Below are 19,444 nucleotides of genomic sequence, written 5' to 3'. Positions count from 1 at the left end.
AGGGCAGAGGCTGTGTTTTCATGCTTTGTCCAGGTTGCTTTGACTGAGCATGTTCTAGAGAGAGCATGGTCCTAGACAGTGAGCCTTCCTAGTAATTTGATAGAAGCCAAACATGCTACCTATACTAGGACAGAACTTTAAAGAACCATGAATAGCCAGGCTAAGGGCCAGTCTGCCTGCCGGCACTTCATATCAGGCAGTCTCAGTCAGCTCAGCAGAGGTGGAAGTCCAGGGGGAGGGTGGTTCTGTGAGATTGATAGAGGTGAGCACTGTATGTGCTGGTGGTCCTGGCTTTTGTGTTGTGCTCTTTTCATATCCTAGAACTTGAGCATCTGCTTATAGATTGACCAGGGGCCAGGAGTATGCACTCACTGGTCAGCATGGTATTGGTGACACACCAGAGAACATGGGAACATTACACAGAAAACAGGCTGGACAGATTGCATTGGTTTGAAGGAGGGAGGACCTATCTTTATTCTTGGCTGCTCAAGAAAAAAACTCAAACACACGTAAAGAAAGGGTCAATTCATACATTAATCCCTGCTTCCCTTTCTTTAAGGCCCTGGAATTGTCTGCCATGCCTACTTTACACATCCTGCCTCATTTATATATCCTGAGCATTTCAGGCAAATCCCAGATGCCACCACACTCCCATGTGCACTTAACAGTTTTAGAACCTTCAGCGTGAAAACAATGCAAACTCACAGGCACTGCACTTCAGATCTTGAAGGTTGATGTTCCACTGGGGCTGTGCAGCCTGATCCTCTCTCAATGTGGGGCCGTGGCAGTGCGCCCAGCTCCCACTCAGCTCCAAGAGCACAGTGGCCAGGTGCCAGTGGTAGTGTACTGAGGTTAACGTATTCCATAGGTGAGAGCTGTCTGTCCTTGAATAGGCATTTCCAACAGACAAAGTTCATTGTCACTGGTGTTGCATTTTAATAGCTGTTCTTAAAAAAAAAAAAAAAAAGACCCCCTTAGTCACTTGTTCAAAACAGGATGAGAAAAAAAAAAATCATCCGTGACTGGTTCCGCTCCCCTTCCACCCTATCCCTCTTCTCCCCACTGTGGCTGGAGCTGGTTGTGATTCTTAGGGGAAAAAACAGCAAGAACACCTCATAGGTTATCCTTGACATTTTAAATGTCTGCATGATTACCCCAAAGGAAAAATAGTGCTTAGAGAAAGAGATTCTTTCTTCCATTTTCATTTTCTCTAATAAATACACATAAACTATGTTGGGCATGCCTGAGGAATTCACGACACTTGCTCATTAAAGTTTAATTCCTATTAATGGGCAGATGCGAGCTTTATTATAGAACTTTGGTATTTCTCAATAACCTGTGTGGCAAGAAAAAGCAGAACTTAATGGATTGGGGCACTCAAGGCTTTTAGTGAAATTCACACAGGGAGGAGCTGGGTTTATTGGAAGCTGAGACTGGTGTTGGCTGGCTGTGCAGTGCCGCCTTGCCTGGAAGGGACTTGGGGGCTGGAGTGCCCAGCACAAGACAGGGGTAGGTCTGCTGGTGGGGATCTGGAGCTGGACATTTCTGTTTCTGAGCCATTTATGGTAAACTTGTATAAGTTAACTGAATGGCATATATTGGTACCGGTAGGATCCCACCAATGGTCACATGGGACAGGGCCAAAGGACAGTGGCCATATGATGGACTAGATGGGTGGTATGCTGGCCACTGAATCCAAACAAATCTAATAAAGCCACACTAAATACACACAGGGAGTAGAGTTGTCTGTGACTGAGCTGCTGGGTGAGGAAGTGGTGAGCAGTGCCAGTGCTGCAGAGGCCGCAGGCTGCTATTCTCATGGCCAGGACTCCTAGGAGAAGGGGAGTCTTTTCACTTCCATTCGGGCAAACAGTAAGCTATTTGTGTTCCTTCTTTGTTCAGTAAAACAACTCATTTTCATGTTTGTTATGTTTTTTGTTTTGTTTTGTTTTGTTTTTTTGTCCTAGGCTGTAAGAGCTAACCTATTTTTTTTTTCAAATTTAATTTATTTTGAGTGTGTGCATTTGTGTGCACATGTGTATGTGTGTTTGCATACACACAACACACATGAAGGTCAGAGGATACTGGGCATTAGCTCTTCTTCCAGCATGTGGGACCCAGAGATTGAACTCAGAGTGTCAGGCTTAGGGGCAGGTGCTTTTACCCACTGAGCATGGAAGCCATGTTTACCCTTGTTACCTAGACACACATATATACACAGATATCCTTAACCAGGAATTTCTCGCTTTCTAATCAAGTCAGATTTTAGTTAAATATCAGCAGTTCTGTGTCCTGCAGCCTCACACCCCAGAGTGTGTTGCAGTTTCTCTCAGAGTCACAGGGTTCCAGATATAAAGTGACATTGGATGCCTCCTTCTGTTCCTTGTGCAGTAAGCCAGGCCATGGCTGGGTGGCGGTGTCCTCTCACCTTTTACAAAGAACTGGGTGGCAGGAACAGATAACACAGGGAGCAGGGGTGGGCCTGAGAGGAATGGAATCATCTCCTGTGTGTGTAGCAAGAGCTGAGCTCTGTTAGGCCAGGGCAACAAGGACAAAGAAGGAATGAGAGGGGTCTGTAGTTACCCTGCTTTGGAGACGAGCAGGAATGTGAGGTGCAGCCCCTGGCTCCCAAGATTGTATGTACGTGGCAGAGCCCAGCCTGGAACTGTGTAGGTAGGTGGCTTTCCAGGTCCTTCATAACTGCTTGAACCTGAAGCCATGTAGGCAACATCCGACCTAGTCCTGCACTTGAACCTGTGTGTCTGACTTTTAGGTTTGGCACCTGCCACCCTCTGCCCGTGTGGTGCTCCTTGTCGACTCACATCATCTGAGATGCAGGTGGGGGAAGAAAAGTGCATGTAACTTTTTATGTGTGACCTATACTTAGTGACATTTCCTAGAGGTCACAGAATGGATAGGGAATCAAAAGATATTTTAACAGTGGTGAAACCTCAGTCATGTGGGTGGTCAGCACTCGCACAGGCAGTTGACATTCCATAGCTCTTAGCTTGATTTTCTGTTGCTGTAACAGAGTACTCCAGACTTGGGGAATTTATAAAGAAGTTGGTGTCCTGCTCTCTGGCCATTCTTTGGTGGAGAAATAGTGCTCTAGATAACATGGTGGAAGTCAGGTGTCTAAGCATGACAGGAGAGCTGGCTGTCTTTATAGCAGCCATGTGTGCACTGATTAATCCAGCCCTGTGAGAAAGAGGCCGGTTTCTTCAGCAGCACTCATCCCTCCTGCTGGCCCAGTCTTCTTTCCAGTGCCTTCCACCTCACAGAACTGTTACCTTGAAAATCAGGTTTCTGCCTGTATTTTGGGTGGACAAACCATATTTGTGTCATAGAAGTGTCCATGATGTGATATGATAGGGATAGCCAGTCATTCGCTGTCTTCCTCTCAAGTCTACTCATGAGAATGAGGGAGGGGCATGACTGGACCAGTCCTGCCAGGGCCATCAGAACCTAGGAAAGCCTGAGAGGAACCTGAGGAGAGAGTAGAAAGGGAATGCACCATCCATTATTGTAAACGTCTCAGCTTTTCCTGCATCACATTGTCTCCTACCAAGTAACTTCAGTATATTAATTTATACTTTTTCTTTATGATCGTGACAATGAGTTCAAGTGTGGTCCTAAGCCTGAGAAGAGTCTGGAAGGCTTAACTCCAGAATGAGGAGGATTTCAGGCCTCCCTAACTTCTTACTGTCTCTGGCCTTTGACTTTTCTCTTTTTTAAAACATGTCTTTTTCCTGAGGGAAACAACATTGGCTGCATTTGAGAAAAAGAATGTCACCATACTTCCAGATGGAAGGAGAAGTTTCTCTGCATCTGGATCAATACAGAAAAGTTGGGTACATTAAGCAAACATACCTGCTTAAAGATCTGTCTTGGCAAACCAGAAACACGCGGCAGCTTCCCCAGCATGGTAAAAGTTAGCGGTTAGAAACTGACAAGAGGTGCCAGTGCTTCTTGCCAAAACATCACTGCCAGGAAGACTGACGCAGGCCACTGTTCTTGACCACTGTGCTTGTGCCATTGGTCCCAGCTTAGTAAGCAAAGGCAGCACATGCCTGGGGAAGGGAGCAGCAGGCTTGTCACTTTCCATGTGGAGAGCTTGAGGGAAGCTGTGCAGGTAGAAGGGGAAGAGTTTAGCGAGATCCATTGCCTATCTGCATCAGCAACTGTAACAGAGATTTAGAGTATTTAAACAACTCAAACTTCTATGTTCTGATAATATCTTAACTGTTGTAATGAAAATGTCAGACACCTGTGAAGATGCATGCCCAAGTCATTCGAGAGTTTGACAATGAACACTTTGAAGCAGTTGTGGGAGACTTGGCAGGGTCACAGGTGCTTTCCTGTGACTGTGCCAGTGCAGGGGCCGCCATTGCTCTGGCTGACTCTGGGCAAGATTGTTGGTCTCTGCTTTGCCAAATATGTACAGAGCTACTGGGGGGGGGGGGAGTGTGATACTGGGCACAATGTGGACAAGCCTGCTTAGAACCGAGATGCCAGCTGCAACAGAACATTCTGCTGACTGGTCATGAAAGGTCATACCTCTTGGCTGTTCTCATGAGAAAACCAAACCAAGAAACTGAGCATTGTCCTTCATGCCATGTGCAGCACACAAGATACAGTATTATTGCCCTACTATGAACAGCTGAATGAGGAAGGTTCATGAAGGAACCCGAAGGAGGAGAGCCAGTTCACCCATGAGCTGCGCTCTGCAAGCGACCCAGGGTGGTTCAGTCCCCTGGAAGTGACGTATGTTTACTGGTGATCCTCTTTTCAGACTTGCTTTTTACCTGGGAGGCAGATGTGCCGTATCACAGTTGTGCTGAATCAGTGATTGGATTCCAGTTATCCTGCGGTTAGTCCTCAGAGATGTGACAGTGCAGGACTAGGAATTTGGATACCATTTCTAGAGTGCAGTAGTCTCCCCAGGAAAAGAAGAACAGGATATGGCCTTTGGTGGAGGTCCTGGAAGTCCTTGGGATTTCCTGAGCAATAGGATGTCTTTCATTCCTTTTCATTCATAACCAGTATAGGCTAGAGAAGATGACTTGGAGTCTGGACATGGAAGACTGAGATTCCAGAGTTGGAGCTGCCAATCCTACCCCCCGGGCCTGGTGTATAAAGTTGGGGGTGGGAGAGCTAGAGATTGGCTCATAAAATCTCTTGACTGGTGATGTTGAGCTTGTTGCCAGGTCAGTGAGCCAGGCAGAGGATGAATAATCACTATACTAGTTTCATTTCTGTTGCTGTGATAAAACAGCTTAAGAGCAACTCTTGGGAGAAAGGATTTATTTGGCTTACCCTTCCATCACTGAGAAATCAAGGTGGGAGCTTAACAGCTAATCACAATATCCATAGTCCAGATCAGAGAGAAAGGAATGCACCTGTGCTTGCTGCTTCTGCTCAGCTAGCTTTCTTTGCTTGCACACAGTTAGGGCTGCCTACATATAGGGTGGGTCTTCCTACATCAACTAACAGTCACAGTCCCTCACTGTGGACATTCTCACAGGCTTACCTGCTCTATATAATTTCTCAATTAGGATTCTCTACCCATGTGATTACAGATTGTCAAACTGACAGATAAAACTAATGTCACAACCAACACACCTCTCTGGGGATGGGACTTCTGTACCTGGGGACTTTGGGCATCATGTACCTCTTTATATGGGTATTCATTTTTATTCTTAATAAAAAATCTGCAGTGCAAAGACAGTTGCCCCCTTATCCATGAGGTTGTGTTTGAAGATGCTAAGTGAAAGCTGAAATTACATAGATTGCTGACTCCTCTATGTGCTAATTTTCCTGTGCACATGTAGCAGTAATAAAGTTTGATTCACAAATCAGACACATCAGGAGTGTAACAGCTCTGTTTTGTGTGTGTGTGTAACATACATATGTGTGTATGTATGTATATTATATACATGAGCAAGCATAACCAAGTGTTTTATGAGTTCTGTGTGTGTCATCTTTCCAAGCACTGTCCTGTGTGCCATCACTCTCTTGGGATGGCGATGAGATGGACGGAGAGGCCTTTCAGCTTCTCCTTGGTGTGCCTGAATTGCTCACTTGACTGTCCTGTGCGCTGTGGCTGCTGTTAAGTGAAACAGGAGTTACTTGAATGCGGATTTTCCAGTACCGTGGCAGTTGATCTGGTAACAAGCAGCTGCGGAGGAGCTGAGTAACAAGTGTCCCAGTGTGGATATGTGTGACAAAGCTTGGCTCACTTTGGGCAGGATGGAGAGGAGAACTCAGATTGTCATCTGGCATTCAGAATGACATGTAATTTAAGGTACAAGGTTTTGTTGCTGTTGCTGTTTGTTTAATGTTTTAGACCTAAAGTTCCCTCATTCTCTACAGGAGTGTCAATGTGAACAGTAGTCTGATAGTGTTCAGAGTTCAATCAGAAGATGTCACCCAGCTGGTGGCAGAGTTGGTGTGTGTTAGGACACAGCATCTGCTATTCTAGGAAAGGCTGTAGCATGTCAGGCTTAAGTCTGACTTTTTTTTTTTTTTTTTTGTGGTGTTCATGTTATCTCCTCATTGTATTGTAGCCTGAGGTGAGGCAGCTAATTTGTTTCCACAGTGAACAGCAAGCTGAAGGCTAAGTGACATACCCCGTTAAAAGCCAGGAGAGCCTGCTTATGGGCTGAGACTTGCTCACGCCACATGGTGAAAATACCCACAGAGACTGTGTCTGTAACTTCCAGTGTGCATCAGCCACTTGGAAATGTGGGTAAGTGTCTGGCGGGAGTGTAGTAGGTACTATTGGGTGTCATCTAGAGTCCTTGGGCCCTCAGCTCAGGGCAGACATCAGTTCAAGCCTGAACTCCAGAAATAGTTTTCATGCCTTCTGTCACACAGGATTGGGAGTGCTCTGAACTGGTCAGCTACTAAACCTGGGCTTTTCCCAGACAGACGTGTAAGGCGGACATAGAGGAGACTGGCGGAGGCCTTCTGTGGATGCCCTGGTGGCAAGAACGGGAAGAACCTGAGGGCTCCTCAGGGCAAGGCAGGCTGTAAGTTTCTTCTAGAGCATCTCACTCCTTTCTACATGGACACACATTTCCTTGCAGGAAGGAAAGGCTTAGGAAGTTTTTCGGCCCCTTGAGGTTTCTTTTTGAGGAGTCCAGCCTCTGGCCAGACTGTCTCCAGTGGCATGGTCCTGAGTTGCCTGAGAAAGTCTGTAAATGGCAGGGTGATTGTTTGGGACTAGTGGTTGCCTGTAAGGTGTGCAGTGACCTCTCAGTCTTCCTGCTGATCCCTGGAGCATGGGTCGTAGTATCCAGGCTTAGATAGGCTTAGAATGCTGCTTTTGACCATTATAAAATGCTAAAGTTGCTAGAACTAGGGCGAGGGTTATGATTGGTGGGAAAGGAGCTGGCTGAACACTTCCGTTTAGTTCTGAGTGAACAGAGGAGCAGTCCCATTCTGTCTCCTGTGTGATTCAGTTGGCCTCCTACATGTTGCCGTCTCTCTTCTTTGGAAGGGCATGTTTTGGATTTGAGGCTTTTGTCTTCAGAGTTTGAGTTCCTCAGAGGACACGCAGATTGGCTTCCCCTTCTTGGACTGATCCGTGTTCTGCTTTGAAATCTTGTCTGTGAGAGCTGTATGACTGCCCTGTGAAGTTACTGTGTTCCTTTGAAATGAGTCATGGGTGATTGCTGATGCAGGTCTGCAGTGGTATGTGTGTCACTGCAGAACACTTAAAACCACTTGTCACCACTGATTTTAAAGGAAAGTCTGGTTCTGTGAGGTTTTGTGGGTCTTCTTCCCTTTGTGTTTGGGGAACGCGTAGGTACCAGGGGGGTCTACATCCACCCAGTGCCAGACTTTGGCGGTGGGTGGGTTCCAGTCTCATTTTTGCCTCAAGTCAGAATAGCTGGATTGGTTCCTGAATATGATCTAAAAATGGATTTCAAAGAAGTGATTGTGTAATCTGTAAGGCCACTGGTGCTGGCAAGGCATTCCCCGGGGCTGCTCGGAGTACCCCAGCACGCTGCTTCCTTCTGACTGCCATGCACACCCCGGCTGCTTTGTTTGTTTCAAAGTCCAGACCCTTCATTGTTACCTTCGAAGAGGGGGAACTCTTTATTGTAATGCTCGTGGACTCTGAAAAGCCCAGTCTGGGCTAACTAGTAAGTGAGCCGTGCTAGCTCCACCAGATGCCCACAGGCAGGACTCCCAGTTCACCATATCTCACTGGAGGCTGTTTTGATTATTCTACAAAGAGCTTTTCATTTTTCTCTGGCAAGTAAAAACATTCTGTGCTGAAATTGAAACTCTCTTCTAAAAGAAGGAGGGGATACATGTTTTCCAGTACCATCGACTGCAGAAAACTTTCTGCTCAATCTCTGTTTCTGAAGCCGGTGTCTTCTCTGTTCCTCAGATGGACTTTCTGGCCGAGACCAGCCAGTGGAGCTGCTGAACCCTGCCCGTGTGAACCACATGCCCAGCACCGGTAAGTCTGCACACGTGTGCTTCAAGTCCTGCGTTACTGAGGTAGTATGATAGGAGGCGCAGGTCACTTTAGAAGTTGGAAGTGTGATAGTTGCTGAATGCTTTGGGTTTGGTGCATATTCAGATTGCGTTTCAGGTATATTTGGTGCCCGGGCTCTTCCTTGCCTTTCCCACCTGCCACACCATTGGATTTACATTGAGCACAGAGAACCATAAATATTTCATGAACATGTCCACCTTTTAAAGTTTGACTGTTTTGAGAAGTTTTGACTTTCACTTTCTCTCGAGCGTAGTAGCTGAAGTCATTTTGTCTAACATTTTTGAGATAGTTTAATAGTACTTGCCCAGTGTAAAATGAGATACAAGTTTCTTGCATGCCCTGATGGGCTATGAAATAAATGGTAAATAAATAGTTTTTAAGAAAACCAGAAGCAGGCTTTGTGTTCATTTTTTTCTGCAATGAAAAATGCCTGCTGCTTGGTGTGAGGATGAGCCTTGGCTTGCCAGACACTCGCCTGACGTGCCCCAGACGGCTGCTGTCACTGCATGAATTCTGTTGTCGAGTACCTGGGTTTTGTTTTCTTGTTCCTCAGACATGGATGATGATGCTTCCCTGCAGAGTTCTCACTAAGCTCCAGTATATGTGTCAGCTTTTTAGTAGTTCCTCGATAAATTCGTCTCTTAATGTCACACTGACTAGTTCTGAAGATGGCGTGGGACGGAGCTGTGACGTGCCAGCTCACCAGCCAAGTGTTTTCTCTGCCCGTTATCCTTGGTTTCTTTTTGTTCTCCAGGACGGTGTGTTATCAAGGGTTACCATATAGAATTCACTCTTCTCCTTTGCCTCTGCAGCCAGTCTCCCTTCATTTCCTAGCATGCATGTCAGATCTTTGCAGTATTGAAGGTCACAGTGTTTGCAGCATGATTTTGAGCCCATAAAAAGAAGCAGTGAGAGTAGACAGGGAGAGGCATGTATCTATAGGGTGTATGGAACATCTCATGAAGCCTGCATGCTGACAAGTATCTGAGAAGCCATTACCATAGAAGGCATGATTACAACTTTGTTTTTGGTCACTTGAACCAAGTAGGAAATACCTGAAAGAAATAATAAGATTAGGCTACAAAAGACCTTGAAAATTGATGTGAAATGTCTTTAACACTGCATTTTTATAATATGATACAGAAACATTTTAAATTGTGCTTTGTGCCTTTATTAGCTTGTGCCAAGTTCCTGACAATTGAATTAATCTTACCAACTTTCTGACATGTCATGAGTGTGTGTCCCATCTAAGCAGACATCCCCTCAAGTAGGGAAAGTGTCCAGGCAGTCCTTCTCCTTGCCAATCACATCTCATGTCTAGACCAGTCCTTGAGCTGCATTTATGAGCACAAAAAACTTCTGGTGACGATAAACAAGCTTGTTATTTTATAGTTATATTAGGGCTGGGTGGTGTGCCCTTACAGTTTTCTTTGCTACCACCTGCTCCCTTGGTAGAGTGCTGAAGAGTGCTCAAATTAGAGTTTTTCTTGGGAGTATAAGACTTTTTCTCTCAAAGAATTCCCCAAAGGCAGCCCACCCAGGCATTCCCCTTCCCCAGCTCAGAGTAGTTCTGCACTGCTCTTTCTTTCTGCAGTGTGTGTTCAGGTCCCATTTCTTTTCCTCTTTCATTATGCTTTGGGCTCAGTGCTGAAGGAAGCAGAAAAGGATCTGTCCTGAGCCTGCCCGGGACACCATCTTGTGTTCCTGTCGCAGTCTGGCTTCTTCCTCGGTTAGCCTGCTGCTTACCTCTTGAGTTCTTCCATCCCAGTCTGGCGGCTTTGTGACCGTGTCCCTAAGCAGTAAATTGTTGCAAATGAAGCCAGCGGCTGACTCAGGAAAACCAGTGGGCGTGCTAGGATGAGAGAGTCATGAAGGCTTCTTGGTAGATGGAATCAGTAAGGGTGACGGTGTTGTCAGTAGCCTAGCAGAGGGATCTAGAGTGGTGGGTTCCCAAGTATGGAGTAGAGCACTTGACAATATCTCTTATGCCCGTCAGCCCTCAACATAGCCCTGGGCCCACCTAACAGGGTAAGCAACTGGCTAAGATGTGAGGTAGAGCTGATGTGTTGTTGCTGATGGGACTGGTTCAAGAGCTGTGTTTGGGGTGCTTTCTGGTTATGCAGCTGCCTGCTGTCCCTGTCCCCAGTCTCCTGCTATTCGCTGGGGTCATGGTACTGTCTGGTTTTTTTTTTTCCCAGGTGTTGTCTGTCTGTCTGGGCTCTGCCTTCAGTGATGACAGTCTTATTCTAACCTGCTCTGGGATATGTGCTGGGTATCAGCATCCTGGGGCGGAAGACCAAATGTCTCACAGGTAGCCTTCAACCTCCACTCAGGCCTGCTTCAGCTCTGTGTTTCTTCCTTTAGAATGGGATCTCTGGGCCAGTGGCATCAGTAAGGGGAGCCAGGTAGCCTGTGCTCTCTGAGCAGGTGGCTGTTACGATGCCCCGCTTCCTGGTGCTGCTCTTGCTCTGCCTCAGAGCACTTTGTAGTAGAACCCACAGCATGTTTCCCAAGGCTACTGCTGGCTGTTGAGCCCGTCTGTATCTGAAGTGACACTGTTCCAGGACCTGTCCACCTTTTATCTAACTTCTTGCATGTGATGTGCTTGCCACTGTGTTGTCGTCCATGTGCATTTGGTTTGTGCGGGTCTTGCACCTCTTTAGACAGCCCACCTCCCACTGTCGCTGCGTTCACTGCCGTTGTTTACCAGGAATGCTGCTGGCTCCGAGTACACCTTGCCTGCCTGAGCTTCTACCTCGTACCTCAAGCCTAGAAGATCCTGTCCTCTGCTCTGCCAGCTTGTTTCCCAATTGGGGTTCTTTGGCACCTCAGTGCCCAGGGAGGAAGAAGGCAGCCTTCCCGTTTGGGTGGTCCTTACACTTTTCATGGTGGTCCACCCATTCACTTGTATGTCGCTGCTCCTGCAGCTGCAACTGTAGACCAGAAAAGCCCCTGTCCACCAAAGGATGTTGCATGAACACTCAGGTGGCTGTCCAGAGCACACAGTTCTCGCTGTGTTGTGTGCTCCCAAAGTCTCAGGTCCCTGGATCCCAATGTCCTGAAACTGGAACTGGTGCGTGTGTGTGTGTGCGTGTGCGTGTGTGTGTGTGTGCGTGTGTGCGTGTATGTGTGCGTGTGTGTGTGCGCGTGTGTGTGTGTGTGTGCGCGTGTGTGTGTGCGCAGGTTTGTGTTTGTGAGTGTGGGTGGTGGGGCTATACATGTGGGTGGGCACTTGTTTGTGTGGATCTACATGTGTGTGCCAGCTGTCTGTATGTGAGATAAAAGGTCAACCTTTTGTGTTCTTTTGCACCCATCTTTACTGACCCAGACTCTGTAGGTCTGGGATTAGACTAGGCTGGCAAGGCTCAGGGGCCCTTCTCTCCTCTTCCTCAGCTCTAGAATCACATGTATGTACTCACCACCATGCTCAGCTTTTTACATGGTTTCAAGAGCTTAATCTCAAGTCCTCATGCCTGCATGATAGGCATTTTACAAACTGCTAAGCCATCTCTCTATAACATGCTCCCTCCTCCATTTCTTATTTTTTAAAAGATATTTTTTTTTATATGTAGTGGCCTCAGGAGTAACCTTTAGATCAGTGTCATACAAAGGATGGAGAACTGAGTTGCATTTTCCATGGATGCTTTGAGAATTGCTGGCCGTTAGGGCAGAAAGGAAGGGTTTGCTTCAATTGTCATTTATGACAGGACTAGTATGCAGAGACAGATTTGTGCACTGTAGCATCATTTGCACTCAGAGCACTTTCAATCTGTTTTTATTATTAATTTTTATTATAGGTTTTAAGACTGGTGTTTCAGGTAAGTCAGCCAGGATATGCAAGAGGACCTTGTCAACGCTTGCCCTCCTCAGGTAGCTGGGAAGTGGCATTAGTTTTCAGTAGCTCCTTGTTAGCCTTGCACGTTCCCCACCTCTAACACTTGATTACATGAAGGGAGAATTACTCTGCGGCTATACCCTGCACACCTGGCTGGACCAAACTCTGGTCCCTGTGTTTCCAAATGGCTCCCATGCTGCCATGTGGAAGCAGAACCCCATTTCTTATATAGATGGAGGGGCCTCTTGACAGTGGGCAGAGTGTTTGGCTGGAGTGGAGAACAGAAGCAGAGAACAACCTGACAGGTTGGTGAAGAGCTTGAGGTATGGGCTGCTACTAGCTCATTAAGGCCTCCTGAGCACTTAACATCCTGGGCTGCCTTACTCCTTTCTTCTGGCGTCCCTGGCTGCACCCCTCCTTCTGTGTTTCCAGCTAGGCTATGTCTGTTGACTGAGCAGAGAGCTAATGGGAAAGCTGGGTCAGTCTGGCCCTAGCACCTCTAACTGCCTTCCAAAAACCCACTTCTTTTCTTCAGATTCCTGCCTTTGTGCATATTTGTATTCTCTCGTCCTTGTACCACCTCCCCTGTGTTTATTTGGATGTTCTTAGTCTTCTTGGGTTGATCATTTAGCTCATTTATTTTGGCCTTTTGGATAAAAGAGTTTAGGTCATCCCCCTGTGGGTAGGGATAAGATGGCTGTTGATAAGTTCTGATTGTGGTGTTTAAGTTGTAAAAGCTGTTACATCAATACTTTGTAAACATTTATGTTTTGCAAGAGTGTTATTTTGAAATGTCTTTGAGTTCTTTAAAAAAAAAAAAGGTACTTAGGTGTTTCTAAAATCCAAAAGTACGACTTTTCCAGGAGCCCTGGTTAAGATGCTTAGCTTTTTGTAGTGCGTTGGAAGTTATGGAGGCTCTGGATTTGGAGACAGCTTGTCTTATGGTCTGCTTTTTGAGACTTGAATGTGTCACTTGTGTAGAATTGAAGAAAAGGTCAGGGACTAAGTGCCGTAGGTGACAGCACAGTGAGGAAGATGAACCCTTGAGGGCTCTCTAGGAAGCTGTAGGGTAGCTCACTCTTCACTCACTCATTCCTGCGGACTGGACTTTCTTGCAGCCAGGCTCTGTCCTAGCTTTTGAGATATGTGCATGGGTGACTCAAACAGAGATCCCTGATTCTGTAGCCCTGGGTTGTGCCTAGAGGAAGGAATAATTAAGGCAGAAAGTGAACATTAGGCAGGAGAGGGGGCAGGGGCAGAGAAGGTCAGGATCTTACTAGGGTGGTTAAAGTTTTCTGGAGAAGCTAACATGATTTCAGATGCTTTGGATGTGGTACTAGATACCCTAGTACCTGTCAGCAGGAAGGAGAGGCAGGGCAGAAAGGGTGCTAGCCATGTGATGGCACCATTACCAGACACTTGCTGGTATCCTAGGCTCTTCTGGGCATTGATATAGCCTGGCTGTTGCTGTGAAGGGGCATGGTAGCCCATCTGGGACAGGGGCATCGGGGATGAGACCAGAGACAAACTAGATGGGATAGTGGCATGGCTGGCAGGTAGAGTGCAAGTAAAGAAAATTACTGGGGCTAGAAATCTGGCAGTCAGTGTGATTTTCAGGTGATGCCTCCACTTGGGATATGAGGGAGACAGCAGAGTTGAAGGTAGACAGGGATTGGCCTGAAGTACTTGGATGGTGGAGTCGTGTTAATTGACTGTGGTATGTAATGTCAATAGGACCTACCTTGGTAGGGTCATGCATGGAACTTCCTGTCAGAGGAATCTTTTCATCTGTTATGGAGAAGCACTGTGAGTCTGAGTCTGAGGTTTCCTGGACAGGTAGACGGACGTCAGAGCATTCATATGGCACAGAAATGAACCTGGGATGCAAATATGGTTTCACTCAAGGCCACCAAAGAGCAAGTGTTCCCGGTGTAGTCTGCAGAAGCTGTCTGCAAGAGGTAGTAGAACATTCTGTTACCAGTTCTCCAAGGGCTATGTCATGAGACTGGGTTGAGCCCAAAGACAGTGAGTGCCCACATACAAGGCACCAGGTTCCATAGGTTTCAGAATTTGTTCAGGGCTCAGTTCTGAATAAATGATGACACTGATGACAACTGTTCCCTTGTCACAGCAAAGTCCTCCTTCACCTGAGTGCCATGTGTTCTCTGCAGTGTCAGTCTCGCAGGAAGTACCTCAACAGGTACAGGTTAGGAAATAGACTGGCAGGCTAAGTAACTTCCCCAAGGTCACACATTTGTCAGGTGTCTGACTCACAACAAGCTCCCGGGAGAGTTTTCTAGAAGCCAACATCTGAACCACCACCACCTGCTGCCCAGCACACACCAGATTTCCAGTTGCTTTTTGGAGAATTTCTATCTCCAGGGACTCCACGAAGCTCTTGAAGGATGCTGCATTTCTCTATGGCCATCTGATGTCAGGTGAGGTCAGACTGATTTCCAGAAAGCCCAGGTTGCATGCTCCTGCTGCCTTGATTAACAGGTGGTTGCCGGAGGAGGCCCACTACCCCAGCAATGCAGCTCTCAACAATTTACTCCTATTCCCTCCTTCCACCCAGGACATGAAGCATCTATTTTTAAATATTTCTGCTGTTTGTGTTGGGTAATAGTGGTTCCTACTGTGGCCCAGCTGTTAAATGAAATGTATAACCAAGTGTTTGGAGGTTGCTAGGAAGGAAATTCTGAAATTCTGTGTCCTTATGTAATACTGACCTTATGTAATGGGAATGGCAAAGGCAATGCAGTTTTGCGACCCTTCCCAGGCCACTGGGGCTATTTTTAATTTTCCAGTAGTACATTTTTATCCACTGAGTCTAGGGTAATCGGATTGCTTTCAAAGGTGGTTTGAGATGTGTGCTGCTGTGGGCAGGTCCAGCAATGTTGTGGGGAGGAACTGTTCTCAGGGCCCTGTAAGTCGGCTGCTACCAACTCTGCAGCCTGTGATTTTTCCGCCTGTGAGAGCATGGCTGTAACCAATGGATGAGTCAGTGTTCAATAATAAACCACTGGTTTGAATGTTTCTGTATAATTGTGCAGTCTTAGAATTCCTTCCCAGCAACACCTTGTTTATAACGTCATAACAGCCAAATCTCCAGAGCGTGGTTCTGTCCTTTCGTTATTTCTGGAGGTTCTGCTTGCCATTGGTAGAAGCACTCACACATGAAAGTACAGGGCACGTTTGCTGTGTTTTGGTAGGCAAGGCCTGGCAATATATAGTTTCCAGTAAGTGTGCTTGTGTGCTTCTCTAGTGCCATCACCCACTGCACCAGGCTTTATCTACAGTTCTTGCTCATATGTACTTAGAGGTCATGTACTTTCATAAGGTGGTTTTCTTCCTGGGGGACATAGAGCAAATCAGAGAATTTTGAGGGTAGTTCTGCTATAGGCAGGGCTAGGGGAGACCTGACCCTGACTTCACTGTTTAGGAGAGCAGCCCGGATGGGCTTGTTGTCTCCAGGGGGACGCTTGCTCTTCTTTCCAAATAAAATTACAGTGTCAGGAATGCAAGAGAGGAACACTGAAGCAATCAGTTGTGCCTTTCTTGTAGCACAGTGGTGCCACTCACACTCAGGGCCAGAGTGGCACTGGGAGCGCTTCAAACAGCCAGTCAGAGCTGTTTGCTCATAGCCTCTGGGAGAGAACTGTGTCTGTCTGAGTCAAATTTGGAACACCCTCATTAGTAAAGCTCTTGTGTTGTTGACAGAAATCCTTGGAAATGACTTGTAAGGACAGTTTTGTTTCTTAGATGTCCACAACATCGTCAGGACTGAACACATGCTTGTTTGGTGAACATCTTGGAGAAAGCGCACTACACGGCTGTCCCTACCAAAATGACCCTCCACCCATGGGACCTAAGGTGTGGAAGTGGCTGCTCTTCTGGTTCAAGGGCTTCTGGTGTCAGCATGCAGGGAGATGTGGATGGAGGACGAAGGGTAGACGTGGGAACACAGAGTGACATGAACAGCCTTGACTGGCAGCCTCCGGTCAGCCAAGGGAGCCCTCAAACCCCTCTCGTGTGCTGGCCTCTCCTCCTCTTCCTATTTATCCTTTTCCTCCCCCTCTTCCTCCTGTTCCTACACCTCCTTCGTTGCTGGCTTTCATGGAACAAGCAGATATCTGTCGTTTTGTTGATAGAGCTTTCATAGTTCCTCGGGCTTTCTTAAGAACTCTTTCTGGTGTCTGGAGCCCCTTTGCTTGGTTCCTTTCCTTCCTAACACAGCATGAAGAACTTAATGGTGTCTTTGTGAACTCACTTTTATTTTTAAGCTTTATTTCCACTGATGTCTGTTCTTGTATATAGTTGTTGTTGTTATAAATGTAGAAGACTAGGAGTTGTTTTCTGTGTTCAACTTAATTTCTAAGTCTTTTGATGTGTGTGTCACTTAATTTTTTATAGCTGTTCACATATATTCAGAATATAAGTTTTTCAAGGTTTCCTGTTCCCAGAGTTGCGTTGTTGCTTCTGTTTTGTCCCATTACTGTGGCTCTTCTGCAGCGTATGGAGGCCTGTGGGCTGCACTCTACAATGACCTATGTCTGTATGAGGATTTATTGTTCTAGTAACAGTATATCTAAAGCTGAGTACCTTACAAAGGAGAGAAGTTTGCTTTAGCTTATAGGTCCTGAGTCTGGGAATCCCAAGAACGTGGTGCCTGCCTCTGGCTGGGGCTTCTGCTGCTCCATCCGTCCGAATGCAGAAGAGTACAGTCAGTATGGAGAGGTAGAGTGCCTTCTCTCAAGTCAGTTAGTCCAGTCCCAGAGAACAGCTCTGAGCCCTCTAGGAGGGATCTGCTCCTCTGTAAAGTGTGCTGCACACCCCGCCACCCTTGCTCACACTGGGAACTAATGCCATCATGAGTTTGGAGAGGACAAACCATGCTGTGTGGGTTTGGAAGTTTTCTGGGTTCTTTGTGAAATTCATTTTGTCAGTGCTTCATGAAGGCTTGGGGAAGGCATAAATAATGTGGCATAGAACTGGAAACATGGATGGAGCCCATGGCACCAGTCCTTTGTGTACCTGCTTATCCCAAGCCAAGGGTAAGTTCTCATCTGCTGATGCTGGTTCTGTCTATCCAGTCTTGCTCTTTTGCCCTCCATGTCCTCTGGCGTATCTCCTAAGATGAGCACATTTGCAGTAGTTATGTTTTTGTAAAGCTTACACGTGACACTTAAAGACGGGCCCATGGCTTGTTGGTATTCACCAGGCTGCAGTCCTGGAGATGACTGTTCCAGACTTGGATGGGAGACACCAGCCTCCTATCCCTTTTTTCTGGCCCCCTCTTCCTGCTCTCTCCTCTACCTCTCTGACAGCATTATGTGCCTGGATCCACATAGAGTGAAAGAGAACCTTTAGCCATATCCTCAGCCTGTAAGAGCTTAGGCTTGGTGGAGGAATAGCACATGGTACACCTGGAGACAGTGTTTGGATTGAAGACCAGAAGCCGTGAAGGCCCCAAGAGGCATTTTGCTTGGAGTTGCTTCTTTTTTCAAACTTGAGTCTTTTCCCAAGTGTGATCCTAAGCGACCAGTATCTTAAACTCTAACAACTGTGGCAGATCATGATCACCAGCTCCCTCCAATGGCAGGGAAAAATGGGTGGGGCCTTGTCTCTCTGCCCAGGGTGGACCCTTTTTACCTCTTCCCTAGGCTCAGACCCAGTCCAAAGCTGTGGATTCTGCTGTGCCAGGCTTCAGTGCCCTGATTCAGATCAGCACCCTTGCAGCAGCAAGCCTGGAAGCTGTAGGGACAGAAGGTTACTTCTTGTTTAGAAGAGGGAGTGCAGAGCTGATGATGACTTGCTATCCTGGCACCCTTGCAGCTAGCCCTCTGGCTAGCCAGCTGCTTACTAGCTTTCAGAAGCCTGTGGCTGTGTCTCCTTGCATGATATTTTTCCCGCTGTCCTCAGAATATAGTTTAGGGACGGGTGGGGTTGGTGCCACCAGTGAGTCTTTTATCCAAAGCAGTTCTTTATGTGTGAAGAGCAAAGGCCCTCCTCCACTGTCCAGGAGGCTAGGAGACCAAGGTCCTTTGAACTTGTCCCCTCAGTTTAAGGCATAGGTTGCTGGGACTCCTAGTATCTCCTAGCTTCAAAAGGTGCCTGTTTTCAATCAGCTGTAGCCATTCCTTTTAGGAACACATGGGTGGAGCTGCATAGTGAAGCCTCTGTGGATCAAGCAGCCAGACTGCTCCTGTACATGCCCCCACTGTCCCTTCCAGCTTGCTCCAACATCTCTGAACACTAAAGGGCCACTCTGAGTGGCCCTGCTCCAGGCTGATGACTGGGATGCCAGGCAGAGGAGGGCCAGCAACTCCAAAGAGCAGTCCAGCCTGCAAGACTGATCCCAGCACTCCCATCCTTAAAGCAGTCCCTCACCTCCATTGTCGCTCTGGGGCCCAAGCTTCCACTATATAAACCCTTGAGGCCATTTCTCAGCCACAGTTTTGGGTCCTAGAACCAACACTAAGCCCTATAGGAGAGAGCAAGTATTTTTCAGTAGTTTTACATCGCGTAACACAGTTCAGTGCTTCTGCAGCACTTGGGGTGGCCAGAGGTGTAGGTGTAACCGGATCAGCATGGACTGATGCACAGTCTGATGGTGCTCGGACCTGCGGTTCCTCCTCTCTTCCCTGACGGTCTTCCTTCTGAGCCTCCAGCTATACAGCCTTACACAGTTTGCTTCTGTGCTGGGGGCAGTCCTTTGTGCTGGCTAGCTTATTTCAACTTGGCACAGTTGAGTCATTTGGAAAAGGGACTGACTGAGTTGAGAAAAATGCCTCCATAGTACTGGAGTGACTGATGTGGGAGCACTCAGTTCACTGTGGGTGGTGCTGTCCCTGAGCATGAGGTGGTCCTGGATTATATAAGAAAACAGGTTGAGCAAGCCAGAAGGAACTAGCCAATAAGCAGCACCCCCCCCCCATCCTGCCTTGATGTCTGGTTGATGGACTATATAAACTGTGTGATGAAGAAATAAACCTTTTCCTTCACAAGTTGATTTTGGTCATGCTGTTTTATCACAGCAATAGAAATCCTAACTGAGACAGCTTGGCATGTGTCAGGAGCCTTTAGGGACTGGCCTT

The 19,444-nt window shown here is 47.1% G+C and overlaps 1 protein-coding gene across 11 annotated transcripts in view; it reads left to right on the top strand.

Moving 5' to 3' along the window:
* Hdac4 (histone deacetylase 4) overlaps positions 1–19,444 on the top strand; it is a 260,524-nt gene that overhangs the window by 118,623 nt on the left and 122,457 nt on the right. For all 11 annotated transcript variants that reach the window (XM_060368864.1, XM_060368871.1, XM_060368867.1 and 8 more), the window contains one exon: positions 8,402–8,473. In XM_060368864.1, the coding sequence (XP_060224847.1) occupies positions 8,402–8,473 (72 nt within the window). Of the gene's footprint in view, positions 1–8,401; positions 8,474–19,444 lie in introns of those variants that run through there.

Source organism: Meriones unguiculatus, chromosome 15, assembly GCF_030254825.1.
Source record: "Meriones unguiculatus strain TT.TT164.6M chromosome 15, Bangor_MerUng_6.1, whole genome shotgun sequence".
Classification (NCBI taxonomy): Eukaryota; Metazoa; Chordata; class Mammalia; order Rodentia; family Muridae; genus Meriones; species Meriones unguiculatus.
Note: the sequence above shows the minus strand (reverse complement) of the source record. Positions and strands in the feature narration are given on the sequence as shown.